Below are 9,317 nucleotides of genomic sequence, written 5' to 3'. Positions count from 1 at the left end.
TGTAGTCCACGAAAGCTTATGCTCTAATAAATTTGTTAGTCTCTAAGGTGCCACAAGTACTCCTGTTTTTCTTTTGTTTGTTTTTAACCTGCTGCCTATGAATTTCATTAGGTGACCCCTAGTTTTTTTGTTGTGTGAAGGAATTTTGGAATTTTTTTTTCATACTGTACCGGGCATTAGATTTTATAAAAAAAGTCACCCAGCTAGTGCTGTGTTTTGACCTGTGTGAAAGAGATGTTCCTCTAATCAAAAGGCATCACCAAGTCTACAGAAGAGGGAGCATGATTTCGTATTCCAGAGTAAGCAGCACCATCTAGTGGATATTCTGGGACCAACAACCAATTGGCTGCATTCATTTACTTTTTACCTGCAATGAAAAATATTGGCTATGGCTGGATTGTGCCCACTCCCCACACTTCCCTTATGTCTCCATCTTAATGTGTGTTAAAATACATGTGTTGAAATAATTCTATAGTAACTGCCTGATCTGGGATGAAATAATTGATAGGAAAACAGTGTCAGCCCAGTTCTGAGTCAAGGATCATTCTTTTTGTTTGCTTTTTTAAGGGAACTTAATCTAATGTACTAATTAATGCTACTGACCTAACCTCCAAACATCCTTTCCCCCCTCCAGATGTTGAACAATCCAGAGAAGATAGCAGAGCAGATAAGCAAGGACCTAGCCTGGCTTTGCTCCCACCTGTTGGCACTATGGACCCAGTTCCTGGAGACAGTGACACTCCATCCAGAAGTCACAGCCTATCTTACTCAGGAGCATCACACGCTAAGGGTAATGCTAACCAATTCATTCAGCAATGGTGATAACAACCTGATAGGAAGAGATCAAAGATGCATCCAGAGTGTGCCTTAATTAGAGTTACTGTGTAAAATTCACCCCCCCCACACACACACACATAGAGAACCAACCCAAAGCCTATATGCCACTTAAGTGATGCCTAGGTCCTTGTGCTGGCTCTCTGCACAGGGGGGATTTTTTTGCCTAGAAAATACCAGTTTTTAAATAATTCCTTCAACTATCAAATCCTTGCTGTCAGTTCAACAAATAGGAGCAAGTAGTGACCTTGTAACCTGTCTTGTCTTCACCTGGCAGTGGTAGCCAGGTTTCCAGCTGGATAGCATCATGCCAAGAGGAAGGCATGTTGGAGCCTGGAGTGCATAGCTCTGAGAGATTCAGGAAGAGCTTCACAATCTGCAAGAGATGACGAAACAGGGAAACCAGGGTCTGCTTTTATAATTTTGTTTCAGCAACTTAATTGACTCCCAGTACAAACTACATTCCTTGGTGGGGCCTGCGAACAATAATCATTAATAAGTTGTTGTTACAATAGCACCATAATTGTGCTAGGCACTTCTCAGACAAGTATAAAGGGAAGATCTTTTCTTTGAGCAGTTTGCAAACTGAATTAGCTACGTATTTTAGCCCCAATACTATAAGTTGTTCTGCCTGGGCAGATCCATGTCTCTTAGACTTCAGCAGGGCTCTGTGTGAGTACAGAGGTCCTCCCATTTAGCTCGCTGGGTAAGGGCCTTGGTGTGGATTTGAATTGGAGGCCTTAGTGACATGGATTACAAACCGACTGCTGTCCTATACAAGAGCTGCATTTCAGGACTGTACCTCTGACCATCCCTTGCCGCCTTATCAGTGTCCTGGCTTTTGGGTAGACCCCGGATATTGTGGGCCTAAAGTTTGGAAAACCCTCAACCACAATGGAAAAGAAGACCTGGTCCTTATAGAACACTGGTACTATACAGAAAACTGAGCACATTTTAAATATCAAAATACCAAATTACTCAGTTGTGGTAAAGGTTTGATTTCCCATGGTACCTTGATTGTCACAAAATGTGAAAATTCATCTGAAAAAACAGAATCATCACAGAGTCAAATAATTGAAAAATCTATCCTTCATAACTCCTTTAACACAGCTGCCTCTGGAAATATAGTTCTGTTTCTTTTATTATCTCTTTATACATAAGCAGCCAGTTACATTCCCGCTCCTTAGTATCACACACGCATTCTCACAGACATGCACACGCGCACATATTACCATTTGGCGGCTGCCTATCTGATTATGCTGAATGCACTAAAGCCCCACTTAAGCATGTGCTTAACTTTAACATTGACGTCAGTGGGGCTACTTGCCTGCTTAGGGAAGCACGTGCTCAAATGCAGTGCTTCAGATCAGGACTTTCTTTATTATCTAACTCCTTCAGAGGGAAATGTATAGGAAGCAGGAGGTACCTTCAACATAGCACCTAAGCTAAAGAAGCAGCATGTCTAATGGCTAGAGCAGGGGATTGGGGTTCTTTGGCAAGTTACTTGACCTGTACGTGCTCAGTTTTCTTTAAAATGTGTGTGGTATTGCTTACCTGGCTACATGAAGCAGTTTGAGAGCCTCAGACATAAGGTATTATTATTATTAAACATCCTTTTTCAAGCGATGCTAATCTATTATTTTAGAAAGGCCATTTGTCAAAACACAGCTTGGAGGTTTAGGGGGATGTTGTAATTTTGTTTGCATGCTTTCTGCTGCCATTCTACGATGCTGTATTTTACAAATAACAGCAGTAACATAAGGACTAGAGTCTTAATTGATTTGATTACGTATCTTGTTGGAGTGCATAGAAAGTCAAAGCTTATTTCTGAGCAGATAGCAGTACCACGTTCTTTAGGAGTGTATGTTTTCATACTAAGTGCTCTGCAAATCATTTCAAACCTGCAACTATTTCACAATCGATTGTCCATGGCTGAATTGTTCTCTCCAATGTCCATGCAAAAATTTGGAAAACTTGAATTTGCAGATATCATGGCACGCATGTATGTGTTTCTGATAATGTAGGGTTTCTTCCCCTCTGTGTACATGTGTAAGACTGGGAGTTACTGTAGATCTTTGTGCAGAAGATACCATTGATTATTGACTTTCCTCATTTAGTAACTGCGCTACTGCCATGTCAGCTGTCGGCAAAGGGAATTAGCGACCCTAGTTTTAAAGCTACAGAGAGGACTTTTAAATTCAACAGATGTGCTGCTTCTAAACAAAGAAACAGCAGGTACATTGGAAGAGATTCCAAAATATTTCCAAGGGCTGTGTCTTCAATCCTAAAAGGCTTTGAACATCTCAGGCCATATTTACCCAGACACACTGGCTGCTTCCAGCAAAACAAAGCAGAAAGCCAACTGAATTGGCTGAGCCACCTGGGTTCCTAGCTTCCTTGTGTCACCAGAGTGATGCAAAGTAGCTGGAGCAGGTTTGCATACACTTGGTGTCTTTAAAAGGCTTTAACGTGTAACCTTTGTGTTTCGTACCCAGGTAAGAAGATTCTCAGAAGCATTCTTTTATGCCGAGCACCAAAAGCTAGCTGTGCTGACCTTTCAGGAAAGCCTGTAAGTAATTCCTTACATCTCCCATCCTTGGCACTTGGGCCCTGCAAGCATGTGGTCTCTTAAAACCAGACCCCATGCCACCACGTTATCCTTTCTGATGCAAATCCATGCCCTTCCTCCTTGATCTTCAGTGGGCATTTGTACTCCATACAGAAGGCATCAGGTCTATTTTAATCTCACTGCAGTGTAAATCCACTGAAGTCAAGGTAAAAAATTACACAATGCAAGCTCCAGATCAGGCCCCCGAGAGTTGTAATCTTCAGACACCTGTGATTGGCAGGTGGGTTTTTTTAAGGCTTGTGGTCGAAAGCATGATGGAGGCTGAAGTCCTGCACTGAGGCGACAGCAAGTGCCAAATGGTCAGAAAAACTCTTTTCTCCTCCCCACTGTCCCCAAGTGGGTGAAACTCTCTTGGGTGCAGCCATGGTAGTGCTGGGAGGATCTGGGAAGGCAGACAGGACAGAGCCATGAACCATTCATCAGTGGTTAACACAAAGCCTTGAACATGAGCGCTGGAGCTGGGTGACGCAGTTCAGAAACTGACGGCTCAGAATGGGCAGAATGCCGGGTTGGTGCTGGTAATAGTGGGACTCAGAGTGGTTGATAAATTGCAGGAGAATTAGCAATGGAAGGCTGTCAAAGAAAATAAATCCGGTACTGGGCTGTATTCAAAGAAGTGTGTTCTGGATAGCAAGCAAGGTCATTATTTCCCTCTGCTTGACGCTTCTGCTTAGGCCCCAACAGAATTGGGACCTCCCATGATTTTTAAAATACTTAGAGCCCAATTCTGCCCTTGGTTGCACCTGAACAACCCTGCTGCCTTCAGCTGGGTTACCTGGAGTTGACTGCAGGCAGGATTCCACTTCTTAGCTCATTTAGAGGAGAATTCAGAGGAAAGCAACAAAAATAATAAAAGATGAGGAGAAACTAGGCACTGTCTGGGGAAATGTTAAGGGAGGGCCAGGCTCATTCTGCAGAAAACCAGGCGGAGAGGAGGAAATATCTGCTCGCAAACATGATCAGGGTTGTTAGCGATGGAGCAGGGGGCAGTAATTTTCATTAATCAAGTGAGTCAAGAAGCAGACGCTCTGGGCTCATGCTATTGTACAGCAGGAAGGACTTAGATGAAAGATTAGTGAAAATGTTGCGGTTTTAGAAGAGTTCTGCAGTGAGACAGATTGGCCAGGGGGACTGTGAAGCCCCCATTGCTGGAATTTATCAGACTGGAGACATGTCTTTCAGAAATCGTTTAGGGATAGTGCCACAGATTGTGCCAGCATGCAGGGCCATAGATGGGGATTCCATATAACGATGCCCTCTTCAAAGCTGTAACTAGAGACATGGGGACAGATGCAGTGCACAGTCTACCACATTGTAAAGAGAAACAGCGCAAGGCAGCCACAACCTCAGTCGTGCTTGGGTGGATGGTTGTATAGGGCCAGCCCAGCCTACGAAAGTGGGTAGTGCTCATCTGTGAAGGAGACATGGCCAGAGGGGCCCCAGATGTGACCGTTCAGCTCATTCTCTCATATGGAGCCCCAAATATAGACTATAGCTTCCTGCTATATCAGCACCCTTGAGGGAGAACATAAGAACAGCCATACTGGTTCAGACCAGAGGTCCATCTAGCCCAATGTCCTGTCTTCCAACAGTGGCCAATGCCAGGTGCCCCAGAGGGAATGAACAGAACAGGTAATCATCAAGTGATCCATCCCCGGCCCCCCTTCCCAGCTTCTATCAAACAGAGGCTAGGGACACCATCCCTGCCCATCCTGGGTAATAGCCATTGATGTACCTATCATCCATGAATTTATCTAGTTCCTTTTTCAAACCTGTTATATTCTTGGCCTTCACAACATCCTCTGGCAAGGAGTTCCACAGGTTGACTGTGCATTGTGTGAAAAAATACTTCGTTTTGTTTGTTTTAAACCTGCTGCCTATTAATTTCATTTGGTGGCCCCTGGTACCTGTGTTATGAGGAGTAAATAAAACTTCTCCACACCAATCATGATTTTATAGACCTCTTTTCCAAGCTGAAAAGTCCCAGTCTTATCAATCTCTCCACATACGGAAGCTGTTCTATACCCCATTCATTTTTGTTGCCCTTTTCCGAACCTTTTCCAATTCTAATATATCTTTTTTGAGACGGGGCAACCACATCTGCACACAGTATTCAAGATATGGGTGTACCATGGATTTATATAGAGGTAATATGATATTTTCTGTCTTATTATCTATCCCTTTCTTAATGATTCCCAACATTCTGTTCGCCTTTTTGACTGCCGCTGCACATTGAGTGGATGCTTTCAGAGAACTATCCACAATGACTCCAAGGTCTCTTTTTTGAGTGGTAACAGCTAATTTAGACCCCATCATTTTATATGTATAGTTGGGATTATGTTTTCCAATGTGCAGTACTTTGCATTTATCAACATTCATAGATTATAGATTTTCATAGATTATAGGACTGGAAGGGACCTCGAGAGGTCATCGAGTCCAGTCCCCTGCCCGCATGGCAGGACCAAATACTGTCTAGACCATCCCTGATAGACATTTATCTAACCTACTCTTAAATATCTCCAGAGATGGAGATTCCACAACCTCCCTAGGCAATTTATTCCAGTGTTTAACCACCCTGACAGTTAGGAACTTTTTCCTAATGTCCAACCTAGACCTCCCTTGCTGCAGTTTAGGAGGCATCAACAGTAACTCTGCTCTGTCTGGGCAAACAGTCCTGGAGCAGAAGGGGAGCCGTGCTGGCACAAAGATGTTTCACTTACACTTATTGGACTGGCACCAGTGAAACTAGCCCCATTTTCTATGAAATAGAGCTAACTTCCTCCTTAACTGTTGTGAAAGCTGAGTAGAACAAGAGTTAGACTGTAAACACTCACAGTGTCTTTAATCTCTAAGCTCCTAAGGGCAGGGTCCTGTTTCCTCTATGTCTGTGAAGCATCTAGCATTTCTCTGGCACTATATACATGATGATGAATAAGGCCTGATCGTCACAGGCTTATTAGTGGCAATTTTATTATGCTAGCACCTACATGGCACAATTGAGATCAGGTCCCCCTTGTGCTAGATGCTCTACAAACATATAAAAAGAGACTGCCTCTACCCCAAAGAGCTTATGCTCTAAATAGACAAACAGACAAAGGGTGGATGGGGAAACTGAGGCTCAGAGAGGCAAAGTGACTTCCTCAAGGTCACACAGCAGGTCAGTGGCAGAGTTCGGGAAAGAACCCTAGTCTCCTGTTTCCCAGCAACTAGACTGTGCTTTGTCTGTCAGGATTTTAAGTCTTAAGTATACTATTTCTGATACTGGCACGGACGTGATGATTCCTAAGTTAAATACAGACTGTCTCATGGAATTCTGCTACTGACTTCATTGTTTCTCTTACTGCTGCAGGTAGCACAGATTTCAGTGCTGAAAAGGAACGCATACAGATGTTACTTTTAGATCGTTACCTTTACATGTTGCTTTCAAACACTAAGGGTAAAATCCTGGCCCCATTGAAGTCAATGGGAGTTTTGTCAGTAAATTGAATGGGGCCAGGAATTCACTCTAAAAATCAAGGACAGGGCTGTGTGTGTTAGCAAGGGAAATCAGGTAGCTACTGCACATGCCCTACTTGAGTCTGGATGGCCGTCAAGTTTGTGGGTCCTTTTATTAATTATTCTACCAGAACATAAGAACGGCCATACTGAGTCAGACCAAAGGTCCATCTAGCCCATTATCGTGTCTTCTGACCGTGACCAATGTCAGGTGCTTCAGAGGGAATGAATAGAACAGGTAATCATCAAGTGATCCACCCCCTGTCGCCCATTCCCAGCTTCTGGCAAACCAGGATTTATGAAAAAAGCAACAAAGAATCCTGTGGCACCTTATAGACTAACAGACGTATTGGAGTATAAGCTTTCGTGGGTGAATACCCACTTGATCAGATGCATGCTCCAATACGTCTATTAGTCTATAAGGTGCCACAGGACTCTTTGTCGCTTTTTACAGATCCAGACTAACACGGCTACCCCTCTGATACTTGACAGGATTTATGGTTGAACAGTTGGACCCAAATAATTGTGAAACAGCCAAAGTCAAGTTGAAGGGGAAATGTCAGGCATGAGAGGGCACTTGTCTGGGATACAGAGATCTCCTGCATTAGCATGAGAATTGAAGAATATGTTTACAAGCCTGTTGTTTGAGTTAGCATGATCCATTTCTTCTCCCTGCCATGTACAAAGTTTGTTGTTTCCACTTATTACATGGTGATGAACTGTGTTTCCCTGAAGGAAATCTGAAATATGTGCACTTCTGCACCACCTCTGTTCTGTGGAACCTGTCCCATATTGCTTCCAGCTAATGCCATCTCTTGAAAGCTTGTGTTGTCTTCATCTCTATTGGTTAGAATACATAGATTAGCTAAAGAAAGATCCAAATAAAATAATCTCACATTTGAAACATGCTTTCCCGCTTGACTGGGAAGAATTTTGGCAAGGGGACATTCAGCAAAACTGAAAAGCCACCACATGTATAAGTGACAAAATGAAATACTTTTGTTCACAATGCATCACTAATTTGTGGAACTCACTGCCACAAGATCTAACCAAGGCTCAAAATTTCGTATGATTCCAACAAGAATTAGGTCTTTATATGGGTAATGAGAACATCCACAGTTATATTAGAGAGGATAGCAAGGAGATCCATTTCCTTGATTCTGGGCATGAAGCAATCATTAAGTTATGTGGGGAAGGAAGAGACTGCTGTGCAGAAGGGTCTTCCTAGTGCCACTCAGTGCGTGGCAAGTTAGTGTGCTCTAGAGTAACACCTTGGCTTGCCACGCCCCAGAACTCTATACAGAAAACCCCTGAGACATTTTGTCTCAGTTGCTTCTAATCCTCCACCGCAGCTCTCTGGTAGTTGCCATATGAGACAAGCCAGGGATAAAACCAGTACACGGAAAATAAATTGGTTGTATTTTGCCTGTTCTCCACTTCCCCTGGCAGTTGTCTTGTCATTCAGCTCTGGAGCAGGAAGAGTATAATAGTCACTAGCCATTTCTGGGCCAGTTCTTCACCCCAGAGTTTCAAGAGAGGACTAACAAGGGCCCTCTGTAGGATGGGGGGAAATTCCTCTGACAGAAGAGCAGTACAGGGCCTTACACTGCCCCCTGGTGGAAGAGTTGTGGCAGGGTGGTGCTTAGAGCAGGAAGGGGCAGATCTGGGGTGGAAGGGGGTGTGCACATAGCACTCTGCACTATGGTGGATTCTGGGCTGCAGAGCAGGCAATAGGCAGTTGAGTAAGATTGCCGCAAACTAGAATAGTCCTTGGAGCTTTGCAGACTGACTCCATAGGCCACACCAGTCACTGCTGCAGGCAGAATCCTGCAGTGTCCCCAAGTACTTGAGTATGTTGGTACTTAAGTACGTGTTTTGAAGTATTCCACATACTTGTAGGTAAGCACTTTAAATATTCCATACTTAGCATTTGTATTTAAATACAGTTTAAAGGTTCTTAAAACATAAGTAACTTTTTTTTTTAATCTGCAAATACTTTTTCAAACTAATTTTTTGAAACAGTCACATTCCTCCCAACTGTCCCAGATTCTGGCTGGCCCCCAGAACCCACAGTCCTGGGTTGGGAGCTTCAGATCTGAGTTCCGTCTGCCAGAGCTTTTTCACATTGGCCCTGCTGTTGCACTAGCCAGGGAGAGTGGCAGCTCCACGCCTTTCTCTTCTGAATGGTCACTGCAAGAGGGGGGGGGGAGCGGGGGGGGGGGGGGGGGGGGGTGTCTTGCAGGGAATACAGTAGTTAAAAGTACTTGCACTCAGGGCCGGCTCCAGGCACCAGGCAACTAAGCACATGCTTGGGGCAGCACCTGGTAAGGGGCGGCCAATCTTGGGGTGGCGGGGGGCA

The 9,317-nt window shown here is 44.0% G+C and overlaps 1 protein-coding gene across 2 annotated transcripts in view; it reads left to right on the top strand.

Moving 5' to 3' along the window:
- FAM135B (family with sequence similarity 135 member B) overlaps nt 1-9,317 on the top strand; it is a 348,914-nt gene that overhangs the window by 319,633 nt on the left and 19,964 nt on the right. For both annotated transcript variants that reach the window (XM_034763663.1, XM_034763664.1), the window contains exons 10-11: nt 635-790; nt 3,330-3,403. In XM_034763663.1, coding sequence (XP_034619554.1) covers nt 635-790; nt 3,330-3,403 — 230 coding nt within the window. The remainder of the gene's footprint in view (nt 1-634; nt 791-3,329; nt 3,404-9,317) is intronic.

The sequence above is a fragment of the Trachemys scripta genome, chromosome 2 (genome assembly GCF_013100865.1).
Source record: "Trachemys scripta elegans isolate TJP31775 chromosome 2, CAS_Tse_1.0, whole genome shotgun sequence".
Classification (NCBI taxonomy): Eukaryota; Metazoa; Chordata; order Testudines; family Emydidae; genus Trachemys; species Trachemys scripta.
Note: the sequence above shows the minus strand (reverse complement) of the source record. Positions and strands in the feature narration are given on the sequence as shown.